This window comes from Notothenia rossii, assembly GCF_949606895.1.
Source record: "Notothenia rossii genome assembly, chromosome: 2".
Lineage (NCBI taxonomy): Eukaryota > Metazoa > Chordata > Actinopteri > Perciformes > Nototheniidae > Notothenia > Notothenia rossii.
Window position 1 is genome coordinate 55,923,865 of NC_136904.1, and position 27,723 is coordinate 55,951,587.

General features: G+C 42.8%; 1 protein-coding gene across 2 annotated transcripts; it reads right to left on the reverse strand.

Annotated features, from left to right (window-relative positions):
- Window positions 1–468: 468 nt before the first annotated feature.
- Window positions 469–27,380, reverse strand: stat4 (signal transducer and activator of transcription 4). Of its 2 annotated transcripts, none has more exons than XM_079663400.1 (24): window positions 27,282–27,380; window positions 27,017–27,150; window positions 25,864–25,999; window positions 23,342–23,440; window positions 20,633–20,725; window positions 20,461–20,539; window positions 20,193–20,284; window positions 18,126–18,277; window positions 14,910–15,068; window positions 13,921–14,013; window positions 13,499–13,558; window positions 13,323–13,343; window positions 12,806–12,896; window positions 7,595–7,639; window positions 7,301–7,384; window positions 7,117–7,215; window positions 6,513–6,648; window positions 5,837–5,889; window positions 5,536–5,630; window positions 5,275–5,411; window positions 4,981–5,172; window positions 4,851–4,896; window positions 4,531–4,636; window positions 469–732 (listed from the first exon to the last, which is right to left on the reverse strand). In XM_079663400.1, the coding sequence occupies exons 2-24, from the start codon at window positions 27,142–27,144 to the stop codon at window positions 709–711; spliced, it is 2,220 nt and encodes a 739-aa protein (XP_079519526.1). In that variant the 5' UTR covers window positions 27,145–27,150; window positions 27,282–27,380; the 3' UTR covers window positions 469–708. The 2 variants fall into 2 exon arrangements, with proteins under 2 accessions (XP_079519526.1, XP_079519525.1); XM_079663399.1 differs by having other exon boundaries at window positions 12,806–12,899.
- Window positions 27,381–27,723: the final 343 nt, after the last annotated feature.

Here is a 27,723-nt window from a genome sequence, read left to right on the forward strand (position 1 = left end):
GTCCACAAGTAACCATAATTCCCATATAGAATATTGCATTACATGATCTTTAAAGATGAATTACAGTTTATTTTCTCTCTGTATGTTTCCTCATTTAATTCAATGTGTTTGGTTAACCTAAATGTTTAAAACGGTCTCCATATGTGTCCTGCCGTTAGAAATGTATGATCACTTTATCTGCATCAGATTAAGCCTTTTTAGTTTTGAAATACTGACTTGGCAAGATCTTTTTGATCCTAATTAAAATAATTAAATCTGGGCAAATCTCGATAAACGGTTTGTGGTGAGTTGCAACTGGTTCTGCTTGAAAATATGACCTAAACCGGTTTCCTTATACACAATTGAATGATGAATATGGGTGAGTGTTGTAAGCAACACAGGCAAAATGGCTAAAGAGAAAGTGTTGCTACAAATGCAGAAATAAAGAAGCAAGCCGTGTCAACAACATAGTACAAAGCAGACACAATAAACATGTGTTCTTTTTTTAATATACTGTTAAAATATAATTTAAAATTGAGTTGTCACAATAGAAACAGATACTTTTTTAAAGAACAATTATGAATATAAAAAAAGCAGTAAACAATAGTTCAAGATATGAATCTAATTTTACCACAAAATAAACACAGCCAACAAAGATGTAGACGTTGATCGGGCAGTGGCATCAGATGAGTAGAAAACTCGGTTGGGAGTTACATATTTCCCCTCGCCTTACTCTGAATATGGAGAGCTCATCTGTAAAAGGAAAAGGAGAACATTACCAGCAGCAGAACATAGAGGACTCGTCTATAAACTTGAATCGTTTTTCGGATGACCTTCCCTGTCTGCGGCTCTCACTTAGTTTAAGAAATACATCTTTAAAAATGTAGAGATTAGAGACATATTGTGTCATTCTTGAAAAACAATCATCAACTGCCCGCACAGCTAGGTGACCTTCAAATGTTCATTCAAAACGAGTCTATACAGTAGATCATGGGCGGCGCCAGAGATTTTCTTTTGGGGTGCTGTGGGATAGCTTGACGTTTCATAGAGGTTCTCAAACATGTAGGGTTTCACATTAAGGTACCGGCCGCTACAGTGGAAACACTCCCCACACGCACATACACAGTGTACCCGCGACTGTTACAATAGGCTCTTTCAGACCGCAGTACTTTTCCCACAAAGGTTCATGAGAACTTAGTTCATCAGAACTCTTTAGTTCTGATGAACTAAGTACAGATCGCGTTCACAACGGAATAAGTCCCTGGGGGTGGATTCGGCAAATGAAGCCGCTGACGTCACTTCTTCTTCTTCTGCTTTGGGCTAATGCTAATGCTAATAATGCTAATGCGAGGATAATAAAATGGTGGCTTCACAACACTTTTTTTTAGTTTTACGGGGCGTGGTTTGCAATCCGCCCAGCCAATCAGAAATATACCTCTTTTCTCACAAGAGAGCTGCATGAGAGTCCCTGCTCTTTAGCAGGGACGGAAAAGGAGGTAAAAAGGTTCTCATGAACTAATTTTAATTCCGGCTCTTTTTGGTGTGAACGCGACATTTGGGAACTATATCCATGCCCGGCCCCGTGTGAGGGCCAGGGAGGGCCAGGCCCTCCCATTTGACATTCCTGCCCTCCCCCAATAAACACGTTTTTTATTATTTATAACATTTACATTTTTTATTTCTTTAATTTTTTTAATTATAAATAAACGGTGAACTTTTATGCTACGATGTATGTGATGTCAGATACTAAAAAATAAATAAATAAATTCATGTGTCTGTTGTGATTTGTGATTCGTCCACATTTAGACCAATCACTACAGACGCTACCTTGCAGCACATCAACAGGTAGGCTACTTTTGGGCCAGCAACCGCTCAAAGACCAACCGCCCCAGATGATCTTGGGGTTGATAAACCCAACCAGGTGAAACTGGATCGTTATCCAGGAAGATTGTTTTCAGGGAAGAAGCGCACTTTTGCCATGGTACTACAACAGACTTGAATACTTGAAAACTTGACTTGAATATTCGTTAAAAGCAGACACAGCCTTTTGTTTCCCATGTAGACAGTTTAAAGTAAATACCTCTTCATCTGATGCGGCTTTTACTGTCAAAGCTTTTTGCGACTAGTTTATCACCCGGAAATGTTAGATTAACATTAACATGCTTATTGTAGTTCTGAGTGCACTGCCTTGCGGCCTGTAGCACCATCCTTGATGGAGCATATGTGTGGGCTGGTCCTGTATTAAATACAGGAAAGGAGTGAGCAGAGGGTAGAGTTGTCGATTCTTGTTCTGTTTTCTGTGATATATTTTACTCACCCTCAGTTGCTCGCGCTACTAAAGAGACGCGCTACCATGGAAACCAAACAATGGTGTAGCTGTATTAAAGTCCGAGTGGAAACAGTACCGAGTAAATCTGATTATGTCAGAAATGCGGGAGAAATATTACCCCGGGAGGAAACCGGGAGAGGGCAATGAAATCGGGAGTCTCCCGCGAAAATCGGGAGGGTTGACAAGCTGTGGCTCGGCTGAGCGAAAGGATGCACCTACAGTGCATAGGAAAATAAACCATGCCCAAGGCGGGCCAAACAGTTCATCGTCTCCGTCTCTACTATTTCTCTCCGAGTGCAACGATGCGGAAGCTGCCATCCTTAACCAGTGTGCCTTGCTCGTGATTTACCAGTGTTTGTGTTGCCACGGAAACAATGTTTCAAAAGTGGTTTCTATATTGCCCTTTATTTGTGTATGTGTTTGCGATAAGTGTGCATCTTTACGCAATGCTGTTGGCTTTGCTGTTTGATATATATTGTGCCACAGGCCCGCAGCACGTGACGGTTTTGTGTGCCCTCCCATGAAAATCATATGCCCTCCCTTTAGATTCGTTCTGGCGTCGGGTCTGACTATATCGGAACTAAAGTGGGAAAAGTACTCTGGTGTGAACGCGGCTAATGAAGGCTCGATAATCAGCTCAGGGCATATAGGTGTAAGAAGGGGTAAAGTGCTGTTTTTTATAAGTGGAGGGTGGACCTAATGTCCTAGAGGGGTCCGGGGGCTTGCTCCCCCGGGAAGATTATTTTTTAAATATTGAAGTTAAAAGCATCAATCTGGTGCACTTTGAGAGCAAAATGAAGAGATCTATGGATACATCTCTCAACACCCATATGAAATAGAACTGTAAACAGATTTACTTTTTCTCTATGAATATTCTACAAATCACTCCCCTTTTAAACTGTATTCTTGTTTTACTGTCATATAGTATTTCATATCTGTTTTTCATTTATTCTGTTATTTTCAAACTATAATGATTATATAAAGTTGTGCCTTCGAAATACTTGTTTACATAAATGGAGACCAGACAATTTGAGACCTGAATAACTGAATAACTTAGACTAAATGTATCTATCTAAACACAGATATACTCCTTTACCTCACTGAGCTGACGTTATCTGACAGGAGAAGACTTTCTCTTCACTTTGTTGTAGAAACAGCTTCTAATATCCGTTAGCGTAGCTAGCTAACCAGATGCTAACAACAACAATCTCCAGTACTGATGCTCTCTCTCTCTCGCTCGCTCACTCACTCGTGCGCTCGTGCCACACACACAGAGCCGAGCTTGAAACACCCAGAAGTACTTGTACTGTACTGTAGCATATCATTTTCGAATCAATACATTTTCAAATTATGAATTTCACATATATAAAAAAAAACATACATTTCTTGGGGTTGCTTAGCAGTTGCTACGCCAAATGTTGGTGTTGCCGTAGCAACTCCTAGCTACCGCCTGGCGCCGCCCCTGATATAGATAGTGCTTTGGTTAGGGACTATTATGAGTTTTGAATAATACAAATCATCGGTTCATGACCGACCGATGATTTTGGGGATGAAGTTTGGGGCTCTCTGCTGGAACTGCTACCCCCGCGACCCGACCACGGATAAGCGGGAGAAGATGGATGGATGGAATAATACAAATACATATTTGGCGTGCTGGTGAATATTTCAGCGCAAGGACGGCGTATTTTTTAAAGTTTTGCACAACATTGGAGCATTAAAGCACAGGGGAAGAAGATGTATCAGGCTTTCGTACAAACGTGATACCTCTACTTCTATGTCCATAATGGATCAATGCATTGTTGGTGTTGGTCTTCTCATAGGTTTGATTAACAAAAAGTACAGTGGTACTGTGATGGAAACTTCGGAAGCATTGGAGACGAAACTCAGAGAGACTTGTCTTGTGAAGAATTCACAAGACATATCGTGTGCCACGAGTTGACACAGCGGATGCCAAACCAATTCTGAAGATCTCTACCCCCTAGCTAGTTCTGAGAGAATAATCAACATTGTGCATAACAAGATAGAACCATAACACCTCTATCAGCTGACGCCAACAGGCAGGAACAGAGAGACAAAACACTGAGAGCACAGCACCCAAGGCTGCAGCTGCCTGTGCTCAGTCAGGACAGTATAGCCTGATAAACTAAGTCAAAGTTATGGGCCCAGGAAAATATTTTCCCAACAGGTACTGTCCACCAAATAGCAAAGAATGGCAAACTTACGCTGTTAATGTCGAAGCATAGGTGCTCACTGAGCATGTCGAACTCCCGAGGAGTCATCGGGGGCTCAGGAGACTGACAGGAAGAGGGTGTGGTGGTGGTATTAGAGCTGCAATCACAGCGAAAGGCAGAGTGAGTCCAGAGACAGTGAGGCTGCTTCTGTGATATTATAGCATTTTCTAGATCATTTTCAGTTGTGTAATTCTGCTGTTGGTTGATTTGATAGCACACTCAATATCCCATAGTCATCATCTTAAGTCTGATAACTACACATCAGGGTAAAATTGATGATCAAAAATGTATAAGTCTCTTAATGAACTCACCGCAATTGTGAGATTGGGATCAGGGTAGATGTTATGTATGGATGGACTGGAAGATAAGAGAGATGCGAGAGAGATTAGTGTTAGTGATTTAAATCAACCACTGAGAAACATGAATGGTTTGCACTCTTGCCTTTGCTTGGCTGAATGTTGTAAAGCCGTCCGAAGGCTTCATCTTTGGGAATGTCGGGGTAGAGGAACTTGAGCGGGTTCTCTGGGACCACCCCCTCTGAGATCACTTTGTAGTCTCTAATGATGTCGGCAAATGGTAGGGCGCTAAGCCGATTTTTGGTGTATGGCTCCACAGAGTTGAATTTAACCTCTCCTGTTGTGAAAAGACAGTGTTAGCATAGAGGAGCATCAATAAAGAAAACAGGAACTATGTAAGAGAAGATTTAAAGAGCTAAACGCATGGGTTTTTTCTCACCATTGTCGCCGTGCTCCACCCAGGTGAAAGTTATTCCTCCAAGGTGGCTCTCACTGAAGCGTAGTAGGAATGTGCCTGGCTCTTTGTCCTTCAGCAGAGTGCGCTCCATCTCTTTACTCACAAAACCCATGATATAGCTGTATGGATGGCACAAGGGAAAATAACAACTATATTATTTCCTGCTTCTTCTACCACTTTTTAGTTGGGGGGAGGAGGGGGGGGGGGGATTGACAGTGAGTCTGGGGTGACCCAGGGTCTTACTTCTCATTCCAGACTGGCAGCAAATGCTTCTTGATGAGCTCTAGGATGGAGTCCAGCCACATCCAGAAACTGAATGGCTTTCCTGGAATATTCTCCTTAAAGAATGTTCGACACATTGAATGAGTTCTTTGGAAATTAAAACATGTCTTAAGAGATGTAACATATATGAAATGGAATGTAGAAAAAGATCCAGGGTCATCGAAACAGCATGGGGCACAGATAATTATATCCCATTGGCCACTAGTTGGCACAACCAAATTGGAGATGAAACCACATGGTACATGAGGAATTGAACACTTACCTTGGACAACTTGGACCAGGATACTTGATAGTCACTACAGGAGGCATGCTGGCCTACAGCAACATACAGTAAACAACATGAATGACTACTACCCAACACCCGTGAGCCTGCAAAGACTAACAGCTATAATACCAACATTAACTCGTGTAGTATGAAGGGGGCGCTATTCTGATCATATCAGGTTGATATTAGTATTCAGTGTCTCTACTGAGACATGTCTCCATGCTTTAATGTTCAAAAAGCTCTTTATCTTTCTCATACTGCCTATGCTGCAGTACCTCTTTTCACCCTCTGTCTGAAACCAGAGCCCAGTCTGCTCTGATTGGTTAGCTGGCCGGCCCTGTTGTGATTGGTCAACCGCATAGTGATGTCCTGCCCCTTAGCCAATCACAAAGGATGTGACACATAGTGATGTCAATATACGGAAGTAAACAAAGGAGTCCAATGGAGGCTTTTTAGGCAGGGGGGGAGAAACTCGCTCTAGAGGGAACACAGGGATTTTAGCCTAGAACATTAACATGCACAATAAACTATATAACACACTACAGGAGAGGGAACACCACAAAATCAGAAAAGGGCCCCTTCAAATGCCACCTGAAACATGTGTTATCCCAAAATCTAGATTTCGAAATATACAGTACAAATATGTTGTTTGAAAGCTGTAGGGCAGAAATACCGAGAAGCTTTCCTCCCAGCATGCTGAGCTGCTCCTTGTTGAGGCCTTTACCAGCGAAGGTTGAGAATTGCCAGCTGAGAACCTCAGAGAGCTGGCTCCAGGTGGCCCGAGGGGGGTTTCCAAAGAACGCCAAGTTCTGTGGATTATAGGAAAGAGGTGGGAAAAAGGTAAAAGTGGAGTAGTTGGGATGTGTGTCGAGGGCCCTGTTCAACTGCACCATACAATAAATCCTCTAAAAATGATCATAAAAGATGAATCAACTGCTTTCTAAAACAGTTTAACCCTAATCCTTTTAGCTCCAAAGTCCTTAGAGGACAAAAAAGTCTGTGTCAAAATACTTACACTACAGCTTACATGTGTATATTATTTTCTACTGGCACAGAGTACTGTTTTTTAACATTAGTCCTGATCATAACCACCACATATTTAGTCATTTTGACTGTTAAGTGAGACACAAGGGTTTAACACATTCCGAACCTTCATGAAGGTAGAGAATATTGCAGGACTGTTGTATTAGACAACATTGGTTTAATTAACTGGCAACTGAGGGATAGTAGCAGCACTATCCACTTTTAAACACATCAGCAACAGTGTGTCAGCTCACCCTGGGCTCATCAGTCAGAAGGTTATACCACATGACGGACACCCAGCCCCCAGGCAGCTGGCTCACATTGGAGATGACCACAAGAGGCAGGGAACATGTCTGGAAGGATTCACATACACAATGAGTGAGCTGGGCACCAAGAAAAAGGAGCCGAATATCCAGTCATATGTACAGTGCTCCTGACCTCCAGATCTATGGTGAGGCCCTGTACTGTGAAACACGCCTCGAAACTGAGAGAGTGAAGTTCCTCTGTCACGGAGAGGAGGCCCTGCGAACACACAACACACATCCACACAGCATATCCCTCATTAGGGACAACACTTTTGCAATAATAAAAGTATATGTAGACAACAATAGTATTACAAGCACTTATTTTTATTCAGGGATAATGCACAGACTCAAAATAGTGGTGTAGGAATGAGTCCTGAACCCAGAAATGAGTTGATACATTAATGATCAACTCATCCGCATGTCGTACCTCGTTCCCCTTTGTGCCATTGATATATTTCTTCTCTTTCAGCTGCTGTTAGTGAAAGGAAACAAAACAGAAATTCAACAAATCACCACTTTGACAAACTGGTTAATGTCATATCCATGTGTAAGTGAACATTTGCCCATTTCTGTCTGTAAAATAACATAAATAAGATCAAATCATAGTCTAGTGATGAAGAATACCATTCTGTAGGTCAATGTAATGACATTATCTAAAGCAGTGGTTCCCAACCTTTTTTCCCAAGAGCCCCCCCTAAATGACACACACAAGGGGGGAGCGCAACAGCGGTAATTAAAGTTTAAAAGTCTCAAAAATGCTACAACTACTGTCACAAACTAGATGAATGTGAAGCATTTTGTTAAAGGAGGATGAAAGCGTAATTAAGGAGCACTATTGGAGTGACTTTGATGGTTATTGGACTCAGGATTAATTCATTTGGATTCCCGCTGTATGAAGAAATTAAAGGACGGCGCGGAAGTGGAAACAATTCACAAAGGGATTAAACTGTTTAAAACACATGCTCAAAGTAAGCCGGATTTTGCCGATGTGTTTATGTGGATTCAAAAGTCGTAAATAATCTACAAAATGGAGGAGACCGATCTGATCGGAGCAACTGTGACAAATAATCCAACTGAAACCGGCATGGACAATGACTATGTTTTAAAAATGCGCCTATCCAGAAAAGCCCGGTTTGGACAATTTACGGGCAGAAGAAATATTTCTATTAAAGAAAGAATTATACATTTCTGTCTTTTTATGCCTTTAATAGCTACTAAATTGAATTGTTATTCAAATTAATCAATTAATCAATTAATTTTTTATAATTTAATGTAGGGACAAGGCTTTTAGTGACAATCATGTATTGCTTTACAATTATATGTAAAAAAATAAAAAATAAAAGTCTAAATATGATATTTGGCCTCAAATCATCTGAGGCCTGGCGCGCCCCCCAGGTTGGGAACCACTGATCTAAAGTAATGACTCAGTTCTTGTACAATCTTCGGCTTGAGAGGACGCTGGCGCTGACTCGTCGCCGCTTCTCTGTCCGAAAATCTCGTCTTTCTTTGTGTTAATCTAAGAGTTTCTGACCACTTTCTACTGCTATAGATTTCTAACTATTCTGTGGCTGTTGTGTTCTGATCTGGACATATTTCTTACACCCGATTGCCATTTTTGACGGACGCTTTGGTTTTCTACCCTGCTACACCTACCTGCTAACGCTGCTCCATCCATCAAATAACCAGCCCCATTCTTCGTCCTGCCCCTCCCCGTGGGCCCTGACTCTGGTTCTTTAAACCTCCCGCTCCTGCCGGTCCCCCCATCTGCTGTAAAGGACAGCCTGCAACTGACCTCTCATCCTGTCTGACGGCTGCCAACAGCTCCACTTTCAGCGCCGCTGGTCTACAACCATAGCCAGCGCTGTGCTAACGCTAGCATCCTACCACGGCACTACGATGTTACGATACTCTGTCTCCCAACTTTTTAATCTCAATAACTTTTCTGCGCTTCCTCTAAGCTTGTCTGTCATCAATTGCCTCGGGCTTCTACGCAGACCGAGGTATGTCCATAGAGGTTCCAAACGCAGATTTGTTTACTCCCAGTCCGGGAAATCATCCATAACATCTATCTGGTCGACTAACCGCCATGTCCCACAACTGTCATGTCATATGAGCGCACTCATTACTCCATATTATACACCCACCACTGGTCCGTTACAATCCCAGCTGTACCGAAAACCTGGAGTGGATTCCACTGCCCTCTTCTCAGAGCTGGCCCAAATACCTGGAGTGGATTCCACTGCCCTCTGCTCAGAGCTGGCCCAAATACCTGGAGTGGATTCCACTGCCCTCTGCTCAGAGCTGGCCCAAATACCTGGAGTGGATTCCACCGCCCTCAACCACCAAAAACTGATAATAACACACTTCCTTCCACCTCCTCTCCGCTCCTCCCCCCCATCTCACATTCCTCCCCGCACTGTCAACCTGGACAACCTCTCACCTCTTCAGCCTGTGACCATACCACACCCCTCCCACTCAACTAATATTGCCCTCCTTAACATCCGATCACTCAACAAGAAAGCCCTCATCCTCCATTAACTAATCTTGGAAAAATCCCTTGATTTCCTTCTGCTCACCGAAACCTGGCAACAGCCCGATGACTTCTTCTCCCTCAACCAAACATCCCCCCCTGGCTTTAAATACATCACTAAACCCCACCCCTCCCGCCGTGGTGGTGGCCTTTCTGTAATCCACAATCAGAACATCCAGATCACAGAATTAACCCTCCCCTCAGTATCATCCTTTGAATGCATTGCCTTCAAAGCCCCTCCCTCACTGACAGTCATCCTTATCTACCGGCCTCCTAAACCTCATCCCTCCTTCCTCTCCAATTTCACTGAGTTCCTCACACTTGCCTCATCCCTGTCTCAATGTCTGTTACTACTTGGTGACCTCAACATTCACATTGACTCACCCACCTGCAAGCTGGCATCCGAATTCACAACCCTACTGGACAATTTCTCTATCACCCAACATGTCACCTTCCCCACCCATGACAAAGGACACATACTTGATCTCGTCTGCTATACCAACCTCCCAGTGATTGACCTCCACCCTTGCCCATTTCCCCTCTCCGACAACAAACTCATACAATTCACCATTGCCTCCCCCACCCGAAACCCCTGCCCACCCAGAAACATCACCTTCCGTAATCTACACTCCATTGACCATAACCATCTCTCCGAACTGCTATCGTCTAATCTCCCCCTGGACGCAACCCTCAGCTCACCTGATGATCTGCTCAACCACCTCAACTCCACCCTACTCACCTCCCTCAACACTTTAGCCCCCCTCAAAAATAAAACTTACTTTCAAGACCTCCTCACCCTGGTTCACACCCGCACTGCGTAAAATGAAGCAGCGAGGCCGCCAACTTGAACGTCTTTCAAAGAAATCATCCCTCACAGTCCATTACATAAGCTACAAACTCCATCTCAATGCATACAGAGATGCTCTTATTGCCGCTAAATCTGCCTACCTCTCCAACATCTTCACTGACCCCTCCCGTAACCCCAGGACCCTCTTCTCCACAGTTAACAAGCTCTTTAAATCTCGTGCTGATAACCTCCCTACTTCTACTTCCGCTACTTGCAGCTCATTCCTCCAGTTTTTCGCAGACAAAATTAACGCCATTAACCACTCCTTCTCAGCTCCATCTGATATACAAGCATCTCCCCCAACCTCCACCGCTACCATTTCTCCCCCCATCTCCCTTGACCTCCTGACTCCTCCTCCCCAGCGCCGCCTTTCCCAGTTCAACCTTGTTACCCCACTTGAAATACTCCATCTGATCGGTTCCTCAAATCCCACAACCTTCTCCCTTGACCCTCTACCCACTCCTCTCCTGAAGTCCTGCCTCCCCGTCCTCTGCCCCTATCTTGCTAACCTCTTCAACTCCTCGCTGTCCCATGGAACCGTCCCCTCTGCCTTCAAAACTGCTGCCGTTACTCCAATCCTCAAAAAACCTGGTCTTGATCCCTCCTCCCTCACTAATTACCGCCCCATCTCCAACCTACCATTCCTCTCAAAAACTCTTGAACGCATTGTAGCCAAACAAATTCACTGCCATCTCCAAACCAACCAGCTTTATGAACCCCTTCAGTCTGGATTTCGTCCTCACCACAGTACAGAAACTGCACTCGTCAATGACCTCCTCACCTCTGCTGACACTGGTTCCCTCAATATTCTCATCCTCCTCGACCTGAGTGCAGCCTTCGATACCGTGAGCCACAACATCCTGCTCACCCGACTCAGGGACATTGGTATTGAAGGTATTGCACTCAGATGGCTCCAGTCCTACCTCACTGAATGATCCCACTTCATCTCCCTCCCCAACCACTCCTCTGCCACAGCTTCAGTCACCCAAGGCGTTCCTCAAGGATCAGTACTTGGACCCCTCCTCTCCATCATTTACATCCTGCCCCTCGGTCAGATACTCCGCCACTTCAACCTGGACTTCCACTGCTATGCTGATGACACTCAGATCTACCTCAGCACCAAATCCCTCCATAACCCATCCCTTACCCACATCGATTCCTGTCTGACAGCTATTAAAACTTGGATGCAACATAACCTCCTCAAACTGAACAGCAACAAAACAGAACTCCTCCTAATTGGCTCCAAATCCACCCTCAACAAGGTCACTAACATAACACTCACCATCGATGGCACCATTGTTTCCCCCTCGAATCAGGCATGCAACCTTGGCGTAATCTTTGACCCCACCCTCTCCCTCAAACCTCACATCCGCCAAACAGTCAAAACCTCATTTTTCCACCTCCACAATATTGCAAAAATCCTACCGTCTCTCACCCGCCCCGCAGCCGAACGACTAATCCATGCCTTCATTTCCTCCCCCTGCAACTCACTTCTTTACGGCATCAGCACTACATCCCTCAACAGGCTCCAATGGGTTTAAAATGCAGCTGCACGTCTCCTCACACATACCAAATCATGGCATCACATCAGCCCAGTCCTCAAAGAGCTCCACTGGCTTCCTGTCTCCCATCGCATCAATTACAAAATGATGGTCCTCACCTACAAAGCACTCCACCATTTGGCCCCCCCTTATCTCACAAACCTTCTCACTCCTTATCAACCCCCACGTTCCCTCAGATCCACCGCAGCCGGACTCCTATCCATTCCCACATCCACACTCTGCAGCTTTGGGGACAGAGCCTTCTCAGTGGCAGCTCCTAGGCTCTGGAATTCCCTCCCCCAAGATCTCCGTGACTCTGAGTCCCTCACAGTCTTTCAGTCCCGCCTCAAAACACATCTTTTCAACTCTGTCTACCCATAAGCTCTCAATCAAATTCCTCTTGACTGCCTTTTTATTTATTTTACTATACTTACTTGTTTGCCTGTCCTTGTTTGTCTACCCTCCCTCATATTGTAAAGCGTCTTTGAGTTGTGAAAAGCGCTATATAAATAAAATGCATTATTATTATTATTATTATCTCAAAATACTGAGAATTATTGTCAACATATAATATCTCTCAAAAACAAAGTTAGTTTTCTAAAATAATTACTTTTAAATGTTTCGAAAAGACTTACAGGATATATTTTTTTCAAACCGACAGAAATGGTTAATGGTCACATGTTCTGGTAATAAATGACACACAAGCACGAATTGTATTACCAGATGTCTGAACTCCACTGAGAGGCAGCCGTTTGAGTAGTCCTCGATGTCCATAACTTTAGTGTTGTTGGTCAGGATGAAAAACTGACGACTTCTGAGGAGAACAATAAGGTAAAACAAAGAGGCCTTGTGGGTTTGTCAAATTTGTATCTATGCTGGCTGTTTTTATATGATACAAATGCAACTGATAGGAGAATAATTGTCTGAGCATATCAATACTCAGCTGTAGAATGTTAACAACTAAAGCACCTGCTTCAAGGATTGATATATTTTCAAGGTATTTTGATGAATCAAAACAGAAAAAACTTAAAGAAAGATTTATTGTAATGTTTATGTTGCAAAATAATTTCACCTTTAAAATAACTTTCCTCTTAATTGATATGTAGCATTCTGCAATGAAACTCATTCTGGAAGCAGTAAAGTAAATGCAATGTAATGTGATGTTGTATAATGTTTGGAGAATATGTTTAAATTTAACATCAGCAGTACTTCCTGTCTTCAGCTTGTTTGTACTCACACTCTGCCGGGGGGTAGGTCCCTAGAGACACAAAAAAACACACAGAGATTTGCGTTTTGATAAGTGTGTGTGAACACATTTTTATTACGTTTTTAATATACACATTTGTTTATTTAAGGATTTTTCATCTCCTGGAAATGCAAACCAGTTAAAAAACTTTGAGCCAAAAATCTCACTTGTCAAATGTTGTTTTGACTTTCAGCTGATAATCCACTTCTGGAAGTTTAACCAGGAGTCTGGAAGAAGAAACAGAGAAAAGTAACTGAGTTATCATTCAACATTACTACTCAAATAAGACAAATGTTAAAACAGGAGTGAAATAGCACTGAAGGAGCCATTTATGTGTATTGTTGGTATGTCAGTTTATTTTGTTTATATTTATAAGGGTGGTGTCAACCCAAGGTACTGTACACTCTTTAATAAACATCAAGCTGCATCCAACCACCGGAAATCATCTGTTTGTGCCTGCGAAAGATCACTCTTACCCCTCACCTGCTGGCAACCACAATATAGGACATTGGAATACTTCAATTGACCTTACAAGCACAATAATTCAGAGTTTCAAAAATCATCATCAAGAGTGTTTTGTGTCACAAACCTGACTTTGGTGGTGAATTGCACGCCAGTCTTGATGATGAGGGGTTTCTGGGGATGTGTGGGCATGCATGGCTGCTTCTCCACCACAAACGAGCTGAGAAAAAACCACAGTCATTGCAGAGTTTCACCCTTCACTTCACAGCAGCTGGGGTCATTCGATGGTTGTGTGTGCTGGTCCTGTATTTAGCACCTCACTAGGCCTGTATTGTGTAATGTGTTGTTGGTGCTGCTAGTTAAAGAGGACGTTTTTCGTACAGTACATATCAGTGTTTCAAGTACAATCTGTATATATTTGCACATGACAAAAAGCAATTCAACTTTCAAGCTATAAAACAAAACGATTACATAGAGACACAAAATGACCAAGAAGACTAAAGTAACACAAAATGGGCAAAACAACCAGAGATATAAAATGGCCAAAGAAGACACACTATGACAACAGCGACAAAGTGCCTAAAGAATCAGAAGATGACCACAAAGAGGCACAAAAGGACAACAATGAGACAGAATGAACACAAAACACAATACATCACTACGAAGTTAGACCAAATGGGACAGAAAAACATACTATGAACACAAAGAGACACAATATGAGCAAAAAATACACACTATGCGCACAACATATCAATAAATGAAAAAAGTGTAAAAATAACTATAACGTCTGTGGCTCTTGGCAAAAAGATAGGAGAGATGCTGGGGCCTTTTGCATGTGTGGCCTATTGTCTACAATCTATATCATTATACAAAATGAAAGGACTCTTAGGAACAGCAGAGAACACCAGTCATGATCCAAACACATAATAATAATAATAATAATAATAATAATAATAATAATAATAGTGTTCAAAGCGCTTAAAACATAAGAAGGGTTCAAGGACACTAAAAGAGAAAAGATCCATCTGCATTATCTTGCACTGTATGGTTGCCTTTTTCAATAAGGGTACATCCTTTGGGTGTGTTGAGTGGTACGTTGTGTGGTGTTAAGGTTACCTCTTGATCAGGTGATAGATGAGGTATTTGACTCGCTCCTCCATCTGAGGTTTCTGCAGTGGGATCGGGTCACTCTCGTAGGTGACCTTCACGATCAGATCGGCCAGTTTGTCCAGCTGACGCTTCATCTGGAACAGACTCTGTGCTGTCAGAGTGAACCTGGGGGGGGCAGAGATTAGTATCTTGAAACACCATTCGGTCTTGTGTTCTCCTCTTTGCCTCCATCCTGACCAGCAGGGGGCCGCGGCAGCCAGAACACCTGATGACATGGAGGAGTTGACAAGCATGGCAAATCTCTTGTCTGCTCCCATGCTTCCAGAGATCAGCAGTTGGAGAAAGAGGCCACGCCCCAAGAGCAGAGATGGAGACATATGCAGCACCAATTCGAACAAATCCAAGCACAGGTGACGGAATTGAGAGAAGGATATGATAACAAAGAAGAGTGACGTGACAGTGTTGAAGGTGACGACGTGGCCTGAAGGTGAGGCTCCACCCACCCAGCAGAATGAGCCGCCATCAACAACAAGGGCAGCACACATGCGCAGAGACCCCAAGTCGAAACCACTCAATCCAGAAGATGACATTGAGCACTTTCTGACAATTTTTGTAAAGAGTGGCAGCTGTCTGCCGATGGCCGAAAGAAGAGTTAGCTTTTCACCTTGTCCCTCTGCTCACAGGTAGGGCACGTAGTGCCTATGTTCTCATGGACATCATATTCCTTAGGCCAGGGGTCGGCAACCTTTTTGATATGAAGTGCCATTTTAAAAAAAAATTGTGATCAGTGTGCCGGCGATCGTGAACTTTCAACCGGGGGGGGGGGAGGGGGGGGTAAAACAAATGTAAATAATTGGTTTAAACGTTGCACACGACGCGACGCAAGGCGCTGCATAGCGGGCAGGAAGTGGACTGGCCAGAGCATCCAGTCAATCCTTAAATAAACTAATTTTGCAGGCCCTATCCCTCAGTAGTCTTCCAAGTAGGAGGAGAAATGCCAGCGTTCTCCTCCGGTTTACAGGCACTGTGTAAATTAAATATATAGAATAATTATGATGATGAATGCATTTTTTTACCACTAAAATACAGCAACACATCTTTGATTCATGTCGTTTATAACTGGGATATTACAATTATTATTAACTTTGTCTGTACAAAGTAGCCTGTCCAGGAAATATGACCAAATCAACAAAAACTGCGAGCCGGCACGCAAGATGCTCCGCTTCTGAAACGCGCCCGGTAGGGTATGATGCCGGAGGAGGCCGGACCAAAAACGGCGGCGCAGCCATGACGCGGCGCAGACGGACCCGGTGGAATCTAGGGGTTACACTGTAGGTGCGCCGCATTTGCCCTTCAGATGAGGCTCCCTCCGCAAAATGAAGCACCCTCCGCAAGCTGAGGCCCCCTCCGCGAGGTGAGGTGAGGCCTCACGCAGTCTGCGTAATCGGCCTGTAGGGAGGGGCGGCCCTGCGCGTGCCAGGGGTTGCCGACCCCTGCCTTAGACTATGGACAAGTCAAAGAAGCTATTCTGGCTAAGTATGAAATTACAACCAATACCTAAAGAAGAATGTTTCGGTCATTAGACATGAATCGGGGGAAACTCCACGCAGTAAGGGTTGGTCAAGCTCAGGTTAGGCATCAGAATTATTCTCTCTAGACAGTTCCCTCCCAGTAAAACTAACAACAGTACCAAGCCTTTTTCCAGCTCTAGGCAAGAGACACGCTGCTATCAGTGTAATGGCATGGGTTCCACTCTGTACACATGCAACCAGGGTGCTAGTGGAGCCTCGCAGATGGGGGTGCTGCAGCCCCCTCAGCACCCCTTCCCACGTCCATTCGCTATGTCTCACCGTCTCGCAGATCCCACGCAGCAAGCAGAAAATGAACGCAGCTCACACTGTCCGCTCCTCGCAGCAGCGAGCCGCGCAACGTCCCGCCAACACGGCACCCATACCCCACGCAGCATTCTCATCTGTTTGTCATTACTGGTGTCATTTCCTGGTTGCTAACGCCATTGTAACACATAATCATTGATGTTCCGCTGTAACGGTGGTAGACTCATCAGAACAGAGTGGGCGAGCTGACCAATCAGAGCACAGTGGGCTCACAGGGAGGGGGGGGCAGAAGCTCCAACAAGCCGTTTAGGACAGAGAGTGAATACACATACTATGCAGAGATATTGTATGAGAAACCAATGTGAGTTTGGAAAATTGCACAATGTAAATCTATTCTAGTAGACCTCAACAATGGAATCATGATCAGTAGAAATGACATGGGACCTTTAAGTATCATTATCTACACACACTTAAGATCACGCTTACACACATTTAAGTGCTGAAATGCAAAATAATTGGCTATTGCGGTTTCTTCAATTCCACAGTTAAATAGGACTTGGATTACTGTAATATAGGTTCATTTAATTATTTTTTAAATAATTATTTTACAAAGCATAGGCCTACTGGTCTTTTTAAGTAACTAAATATGACACTTCATTACTGAACAAGTATTTCAGGGCACCTTTTTTTGTTCTTTTTTAAATCACTACAGCTAGTAATAAATATAAATGTTGTTTGGGCTTCAGTTCCTGCAGAGGCTCTACTTCAGAACTGCTGAAGGATTTTTAACGTTCAACTTCTGTTTGTGCACACGGCCTTCAGTAGAGATTGGGATATTGACATGTTATTTAGGATCAACTGGCACACACAATCAATTCACAGGTTAAAAGGGATTCATCATTACAGAATACGAACACAGGTGCAAACTATTCCTCCGTTTGAAACACATCATGAATCTTACCTAGGGCTAGGTGAATTATATCAAATATCACAATATTTTGAAACAAGTATCTGGGTAGTGGTGGTCTAATGGATAATGAGGTGGGCTGAAGATTGGAAGGTTGTGAGTTCAAATCCCACCTGGAACACCACCACTAAGGCACTTTGCTTAGTTACTCCAGGGAGAATGTCCCTGTAATTGGTCATTGTAAGTCGCTTTGGATAAAAGCGTCAGTTAAATTAAATCGATATTGCGACAATTGTAGGTTGACTAGTTGTAGCTCAGAGAATATTTACACATTAGATTTTTTATAAAAGTTCATCATTAATGTCTATAAAGAGATTGATTCAGCTTTCAAAGCAAACATGTTCTTATAATACATTACAATGCATGTTAGGCCATGTACCTATATGAGAGTACACGTAATAATCCTATAGAAGTCCTCACCAGCTGTGTAGCTGCTCCAGCCCGGTGAGCTGCGGCCCCCCGATGGCGGCGATCTGCTGCCGGCGCTTCCAGTCCTGCAGCTCCGGGTTGAGCTGAGAGCTCATCAGGTCTTCAATCTCCTTGATCACATCGTCCATCTTTGACAAGATCTCCTGACAAAGGTAAGGAAAGACCACTGTGATGCTTGAAATGCTTTACAATCAAATACTGCTGTGTCTCTCACATGTTTTAAATCAAGGCTAAAGACTTCTCTATTTGCTGTTGCCTTTTATTACATCAAATAACTATTCAAATCGTTTATCTATTCAACTTTTTATATTGTATTCTAAATCTGTCTAATTTTACTTAAGCTTGTTTGGTTTTTTGCAGAATCATTTTAACTAAAGCATTTATTTTGCACTTTGTTGTAGCACCATCTTTTGTAAAGCATTTTTAGTGGACTTAAAGAGCAACTTGCAGGTTAGAGACACCAGTGAATAAATGTGTAGGAAAATGATGAATACACTAGATTTTCCCAAAAATATACAGAAATATAAACTACAGTGACATCTGGCGTCGTTTTAGTAAGACATTTTCACTTCCGCATAAAAAAGCCTCCGCATGTGACCTCCCGCGTGTGACGTAACATGGGGGAAACAAGGGGGAGAGCGGCCGGTCTAACGTATGAATAAACGTGGATCACAATGCTAGTTTTGACACAGAAGAGGTTGAAAATATATATTCGAATGCATATGATTATAATTATGAGCCTGCTAGGCGTCCAAGAGACCAGGAGCAGCCAAGGATTAGAAAAAATAACGGCCATCGGAGAGAAATTGAGCTTTGGTGTGTGGAGAACCAGTGGAGAACAGAGCAGCTGTCTTGGTGAGTGACCGGCGTTAGCATTTTAGCTAACGTCAGTCACATCACAACATTGTAAAGTTAGCAATCATATATCAGGCTATAACTAAAGTAGTATTGATAATATAGTAACGTTACTGGCAGGACTGTTGATACTGATCCATAACAGAAACTAATGCGCAAGTATCAGCCGTATCTCGCGTTACCTAATGCAACTCCACACTACGGTGCTGACCGGAGGGGAGATGCGAGATACGGCTGATACTTGACGATCTGGCGGAGAAAGGTTGTGGAGCCTCCGTTGATTTGCCGTTGTAAATTACTTGATGGAAAGCAGGTGTGTAGTCGGGGAGGGTGCACAGCTGATTGCAGCAGGCGAGTGGAGGTTGAGCCGGGAGCCAGGAGTGACAGCCACCACGCTCACACAAACAACACAGACAGGGGGAAACAAACAAACACAAAGGAGACGGCTGGAGCAGTACAGCCACCACAGCGTTACCTAATGCAACTCCACACACTCTTACGGTGCCGTGTACCGGAGGGGAGAGAGAGCAGCGAAGGGGGGAGAGAGATGTAATACGGTTTCTTGATAAAGCTGTGGAGACGGAGTATGTGCTGCAGGGAGGTGGATGCACAATTCACCCAGGAACGAACGCTAGCTCCGGTCCTTTTCCCGTGAGGGAAACTGTGGACTCAATGCCCCGACAGGCTTGAGTTTGTGCAACCTGCACAAACACAAGCTCACCATGATTACAAATGGTGAAATGCAATGTAAAATTATCGAAAAAATACCAGCTCACTAAATCACAACCGCTCAAACCAACTAGAAACTACTACCGCGGATTGGGCAGAGAACGAGTCCGAGAAAGTTAACGCCCCCATTTGACATAATATGACGCGTTTGACGTATGACGTTAAAAAAAAGCAGTTTTTAGTAGCAGAGCTCAAAACGGCTCCTTTTCCTCTGAATTCCTGCCCCTATGTCTTGTAAAACATATCAAATCCTGCATTAACATTTTTAATTGTAATTTTCAGGCAAGGTTAAGCATAAATGTAGTAAAAAAAAACAACCTGCAAGTTGCTCTTTAAAGTGTTCTATCTAAAGAAAGTCGCTTTGCCTTGCCATACTTGTTGTAATTTATACAATCCTTTATTTGTACACTGGAAGGCATTTTTCTTGCTTTCTATGTTGGAGACATTTTGATACACATTGATACAAATGCATACCTTCCTTTTAAAGTCCAGACTGTTAAGCATAGCCTGCAGGGTCGTTACTTCCTGTTTCATCATCTCAGGGTTCTGTCGAGCATCTGACGATTCTGACACACACACACACACACACACACACACACACACACACACACACACACACACACACACACACACACACACACACACACACCGACAGATATTTTAGAGAAAAAATGATTGTGGTGCACGCTGTGTTATTTTAATTCACAGAAGTAAGAAATAAGTTTGCTTTCACAGGGACCACCTCGTGCCTGCAGGGTCTTGTAGCGGAAATCGAAATCATCCTGCATGTCCTCGATGGATTTTACAGCCTGGTCCATCAGCTGCACACAGACAGGCAGACATTTAAACATCATTCCATTGGGGGAACTTTATATTTGCTCTGATGTTGCCTGAAACGTGTGTGTGTCAGTTACCTGCACGCTGCCCCTGATGATGGCCACTCTGCTGTCCATGTTCTTCTGCCTCTCGAAGGCCACAGAGTTCTGCAGTGATCTCTCCAGTGGACCCTGTTGGAGAGCATTATTTTCTTCGGAATGTTTTTTGAAAGATTTATTTCAAACATAGACCTAATCTGTTCTTCAATCACTTATATTTATTCTTGTAATCAAGGATTCAGCATAACACTTTGCTCCCGGAACACATCTGATGACATGGCCTGATACTTCAAACGTAAGCACAAAGCAGCATGGAACAGTCTAACCCAGCCTAACAACTCTGTGAGGCTGCACTCAGTGGCAACGCCAGGGTATGGCTGGGGTAGGCTACAGCCACACCAAGAAATGGCTTAGCCCCACCTTAGCCCCACCATGAAAAATGATGTTAAAGTAAGCAAAATAAAGTACGCCAACTCGCGCGGAGTAAATTGCACAGACAGCAGTTAGTATTTGATTTCAGTAGCCACTTGTCTGTAAATACCGAAGACCAGAAACGGTTTTTAAAACTTTTGTCGCGTAGTGATCGTCTTCTCAATAGAGCATCTTTGATAATGTCTTCTGGCCAATCAGAATCACGATAACGGCGTGGTGTTGTTGCAGGAAGCTCCAGGTCGCCCTTTTTATTTACTAAAAGACAAATGTACCTTTTTATTTCATACAGTTCCATTTGGATTGAGACAGGGAAATAATCTAAACCTGACCCGTGGCGTTTCACTGTCAAGGGGGGGCGATATAGCGTGTATGTAATTACATTGCAAATACTGACTTGAGTCCCACCACTGTGAGTTAGCCCTACCATAGATTACCCAACAAAAATACTCTGGAGCCGCCACTGGCTGCACTCATGCTAACATTATCACAATGACAATGCATATTACCGTTATCACCATCTTGTGCTGTGTCTCAATATGGTTTCCTCTGTACTTGTAGTGTTTTCGTCCATTGCATCCAGGCACTCTTAGCGGTGAAATGGTGAGAGTGAAACGCTGGAATGATAAATGGACTCTACCAGAGATGGGGTCGTTACTAAAAAAAAGTAATGTATTAGGCTACATATTACTTTAAAAAAAAGTAATATATTACAGTACTTCGTTACTCTCTACATAAAGTAACTCGTTACTTTACTCGTTACTTTACTCGTTACTTTACTCGTTACTTTACTCGCAGGGCCGGCCCGCCCGCCCCTCCCTACAGGCAGATCACGCAGACTGCTAAAGTTTAAAATGTTCTCTTTAGTTCAGTTTCCATTGTCGCATAAGACTGATCCAGATAGCTCCTGAATGTTTTCCTATCTGACCATGTCTGTCCTCTGTCTCCTGCTATTTGTATTTTGCGCAGTAGGCTATATCTCTGAACGATGGTAATTCCACTGTGCAAATGGGCAAAATTTCCTCTACTATGAAGGATGCTACAAGCCTTATGATCTCTGCTTTGGTGACCGGTCCTCTAAATTCAAATTGTTGCTGCTTCGGTGTCGGCGGCAGGCCGGCGGCGCACTCACAACATCCTAACTCTGGGTTCGGGGGTCCTTTGCTATTAGCTTCACCTTAGCATGTGTTCTTTGCAGGTGTTTGTTGAGGTTTGACGTGTTGTTTACAGCAGTAGATAACAGCCTGGACACAGTTTGCACCTCACCGTCACATTCCTGTCTATTCTTCGGACGAACTCAAAATAATGGGCATATCTCCACCCCTCGAAAGTTATCGCTGACTCAGCCATGTTTACTGTATGCAGCACTGCACGTGGAGATGTGGACGCGCAAGTCACGCAGATTACGTACATATAAACCTGCGGCGGAAACCCCTCTTGTCTGTCAGTGTGATTATGACTGATTTTAGTAAGTAACGAAGTAACCTGTGTCGGGGCAATGTTAGTAACTGTATTGTTATTACTGAATTATAAAAGTAAGGCGTTACATTACTCCGTTACCAACAAAAGTAATATTATTACAGTAATGCTTTACTTTTTAACGCGTTACACCCAACTCTGGACTCTACTTATACAGCTCATTTACCATTTACCAGGGAGCAGTTGGGAGCTATAGCTCAAGGGCACCTAGGGAGTACTTTTCCGGGACTTGATCCGGTTACCTCCTAGGGTCGCGTGTACCATTGTCATGCACTGTTTTATTGCAGTTTCTTTTTGCACTTTTTATATTTAGTTTTATGTCTTATGTATTGTATGCTGCACTGTTGGAGGAGCTATTGAATCTTTGAGTGTTGAATCAAAATATGGCGGTAATGCTTTGTCCGGTACGTTTACGTTCAGGTCATGATAGTAGGCTAAAGAGGAAAAGAGATTGTTATTTCTGAGTTAGTAAATCAGCATGCACACTGTGACAGGAAGTACATAGTGTACTCAGTGGACTACACAGAAGTGTATAATAATCTTTTGATTTTTGCTGAATAAAGTTTTATGACAAAAATCGTCATCAACCTGTACATTTTGTTTTACAACAGCCTTCCTTGAATATTAAAATGGTATCTTGTTTTTTTCAGCACGTTCATAAGTAAAGGAACAGAAGTATTATGTCATGTAGCAGTGTTTCTTGGGAAAAGGGTGAAGCAGTTGGGAATGTGTGGGTGTGTAGTTTGCAGCAGTGTTTTCCTGGCAGCAGCTCTGGTTTACCAGCAGCAGACGTTATGAAGGAACTGGAGGGACTTTCCCTCTCAGAAACAAACGACAAACCTGTTCCTGCATGCAGGCGCTGGAGAGGATCCGCCGCTCCTCCCTCAGGCAGGTGGAGATCACCCGGGCCATGACCGTGGGGTTTGATGTGTATTTCACCTTTGGGGATACACACACAAAGATAATTACACTCACAGTCTTAGATATTGTTAATGTAAGCACAGAAAACGCCCTACAAGAACTGGCAGCAGAGTAATGCTGACAGTCAGTGTTCACAGTGTATGTTTATCTTTGCCATCCAGAAAAACCAAGCACCTGTGCAGTATCCTCAGAGATTTGTCATCATGTTGTTTAAGTGCTTATCATACAATCAGAAAAGGAATTAAGTTCAGCCTGTCTCTGGACCAAACCTCCATCCTAATAAAAGTAAAGGCTTAGAGCCAAAGGTGTGACACATGCTTGCAATATAATAAGTTGTTTCGTTATAAAACCTGTAACGGAAACAAATTACATAAACAAATACGTCTTTGATATGGAGCAGACACGACTCCTGCCTTCTATCTCACCACATGACTCAGATTCTTATGAAGAGTGTGGCATTGGTTTGCTCATGAGCCCGTTCAAAACCCTACTTAGAAAAGTACCAAACATCCTGCTGTGGGAAGAGGAACGTTTTTTTCTCGCCTCCAGGTGTGAGAAAGTTTTAATTCATCCGCATCATTGCCAGACTGATGACTGAGCTGCATGAACGCACACCTACACTCACTTTTGTTTATGTCTTTTAGTATTTATAAGCAGGTAGTTTGGTTTCTGGTATTTTCAAGCTCACTTCTCTTTTTTGTCCCCCTGCATTACTTAGCTAAAAAATTTGATCCTGGAAAGAGTGCGGAAATGGTCTTGTATTTTTGATGATCATCAGTAAGAGATCAAGCTACAAGGGGTTTTCCTTAGGGAGCCTGCTGAAATGTGTGTTAGAGGTCAGTCAAACTAAAGAGAGATTAAAACACAATCGTACTTCACAACAACAACCGCCTGCACTCTTCACATGAGTAGCTGCTTCCGCTGAGAAGTATTGACTACGACACATTGAGACACACAGGAAACAGCGGTATGAGCCTCATGGGTTTGTTCTGCAAAGGTATATTTATTTTCCAGAATAAAATGTGAGCTTAGCCTCATGACGTCGGTGAGCTCTGACCACAACATCCTGTAAAGCGCCTGGATTCATAAAAGAAGAGAAGGGAAGGTTTTTTTTCACAAAAACACCATTATTATGCTGAGTACAAGTATTTCAGCCAGCCAGCCAGCCAGCCAGTGCATCATTTGTAAAAGAATGTCTTTAATTGTATTTCAATTCCATAAAGTCGTTTTCTGTCCTTCTTAACTTCATTTGATATTGGAACGGCCAAAACAGAAGCTGCTCTCAGGTAAAGCAACCACAGCACAAACAGAAACAAGTTACACATTCAGAGTGACTTCTTTTTTTACTTCCCTTTCACCTCCAGCACACATACACCATAGACCAAAAAAACACTTCTTCTTATTGGAGACATTTTAAAATCAACTACTGAAAGTGAGTATGGTCAGCGTTTTGATGAAGTTAATTCCACCACGAAATCTACTTTCACAACTTTTACTTTTACTTTGGGTAATGGCATACAAGACACCTTCATAAGTGTAAGTGCAGAGCATTGTCATGTAATAGCAACATTTTAGTATTGTCACCTCAAATTTAAATGCTTTATGTTGTTATGATAATGAAGAAAATGACCCGACAGGAGACTACTGTGATGAACGCAGAATTTGTATACAGCCAAATAAGCAAATGTACCATAAGTCAACTTATGCAGACATACAGAACTGAAGAGAGCAGGCCCCCCCTCTAAATGTGTGTATATGTATATTTGTGTCTATGTATTTGTACATACATACATTTTTTTGCATACAGAGGTTTTTGCCTCTGTCACCAAGATACTGCAACACCATGGATCTTTTGACATTTGATTAGCTTTTTTTGTTTGATTACATCTCGCTGCCGTTGCTTGTGCTGTCTATTATTCTCCTAAATGTTGTAATTCTTGCTTTATAAACTACTTTTAAACCAAATTGCTATCTCATTCCCCCACACTGTTCAGTTCTCTCCTATTCCTGTTGTAATGATACATTCCAACAGAAAGATGTAGCCCAAGTAAAGTTCACTATAGTCATGAATGCAGGACTTATAACAGAGTATTTGTACATCGTTATGGAATGGCGACTTAAATGAAAGAGGTACTTCATACACCTCTGCGCATCAAACACATATAGTAAAAGGTGTTTATGCGATTCATAAATTACAGTATGAGCATGTTAAACAATAAAATAATAATAAGTAAATAATTATATGTTTGATTATTATCTAAGTTTCCACGGTGGGCAAGCTACAGTTTAAACTAAGAAGTAAACAAATGATTGCATTGTGCAATTATTACCGCAGTAAAGTAACTTTGAAAAGGCGTTGGTTAGGTGTGAAAATAAAGCATCTGTTTGAATTAAGGGAGCTGTGAATGTGACATAACTAGGACATAAAGAAGGTGACACACCTGTAGCTGCTGTTGTATGATCTTCATGTTGTGTCTCTGTAAGAAGTTCTGCTCCTGTGAGCGCACTCGATCCAGCTGGGACAGAAGGTTGGTGAACAGAACCCCCGCCATGGACTCCTCGTTGGCTGCTGTGTCCCTGAAAAACAGACAAAAGATTCCCAGCTAAAGATATGAAGAAGAGGGCTGGAGTTACAATCACATCAAACCCTTTCTTCACCCGCTCCACTGGCTTCCTGTCTCGTTCAGGATCAAAAACAAGATCTCACTACTCACCCATCAGTGCATCCACGGGAACTCTCCTTCCTACCTCAAGGAACTACTCTCACCACAAACCTCCACATGCAACCTCCATTCTACAACCAACCATCTGCTTCGCCCCCCCCAGGACCCAGGGGCTTTCTGTTCAGCCGTTCCTCACCTGTGGAATCCCAGACCACCGGAGGGCTCCTAAGGCCACTGACTCTATTAAGAAGGGCCTGAAGCCCTTTTAAAAAAAGGTATATTATGCCCTTGTAGCACTTGGGGATTACTTTTAGCAATGAAAGGTGCTTTACAAATAAAATGTATTATTATTATTATTATTATTATTATTATTATTATTATTATTATCATTGGAAATCAATCATATGACCTCAATGATTAAACAACCAATAAAAGGGCACAGATGCAAAGGAACACAAAGAGCTACAGAGAGACGCACAATGGCCACTTGGAAATGCAAAAAACTACAAGGTAATGCAAACATGACTACAAAGAGACGAATAGACCATGAAGAAAAAAAAATTGCAAAAACTAACTACAAAGAGACTCAAAATAACTAAGAGACAGAGAAGGACCACAAAAAGACTAAAACAAGACCATCAAGAGTTCTTTTTTTGACAGAGTGCAGGTGTTTGTTGATTTGGAAAGTTAAGGAAAAACTCATAATATTTTAAAGCTGCATTCTTTATTTTTTTCCCCAACTCGGGGCAGGATAACAAGCTGAAAACAGATGATGGGGCATATTATGACCTTATAAACTGTGTTTGTCTGCTGGTGCTGGACAGGTTTTAGTGTTTTTCGACATTCAGACTGGCAAAGATATTAATGACAGTAAAGGCTGTTAACTGAAAGCTAAACATTTTTAAAACATACATACAGGAGCAGGACTCACCAATCCTGAGTCTCGATCCAGCTGGACAGACCCTGCCTGATGTCCATGGGGAAGTTATCATCATACAGGTAGTCCACATGCTCCAGGAGTCTGATCTCCAGCTGCTGGATCTGCTTCCACTGGCTCATGCTGCCCTGCATACACACCACATCATAGGAAATGAAAAAACACAGTAGTTAAAGTATCCTTTTTTTGTGTGGATATTTTAAAAGTATAATTAGTTTGGTCGTGCAGCTCTATTCCCTTCCTTTCTCACATTGATTACCTTTGCTGTTTGTGCTGTGCTGTTCCTTCAGTCTTCTCACCATGTGCACTTGTTTCCCTCAGACTTTCGTTTTGCACGTTCAGGAAGCAAGCTAATTTATTCTAAGGGGCTGAACCAACTCATACTCAGAAAGCACGCCCATCCACACACACACACACACACACACACACACACACACACACACACACACACACACACACACACACACACACACACACACACACACACACACACACACACACACACACACACACACACACACACACACACACACACACACACACACACACACACACACACACACTGTCAAGGGTACATTTGTCGTCTGTGCATTACATTTCCTTTATCCTCCTTGTCACTCTGGTTGGATTCTAAACGGCATTTTATTGTATAAAAATAAACTAAACTTACAGGTGCATCTAAAAAAATTACAATATCACGG

Excerpts from the sequence above, each read along its gene's own strand:
- stat4 (XM_079663399.1), bottom strand. The coding sequence starts at position 27,144 with ATGAGCCAGTGGAAGCAGATCCAGCAGCTGGAGATCAGACTCCTGGAG. Across the intron at positions 5,890-6,512 it reads GCTGGGAGGAAAGCTTCTCG|GCCAGCATGCCTCCTGTAGT; the intron begins GTATTTCTGCCC and ends ATGTTGCTGTAG. Across the intron at positions 733-4,530 it reads TATGCTTCGACATTAACAGC|ATGAGCTCTCCATATTCAGA; the intron begins GTAAGTTTGCCA and ends TTCCTTTTACAG.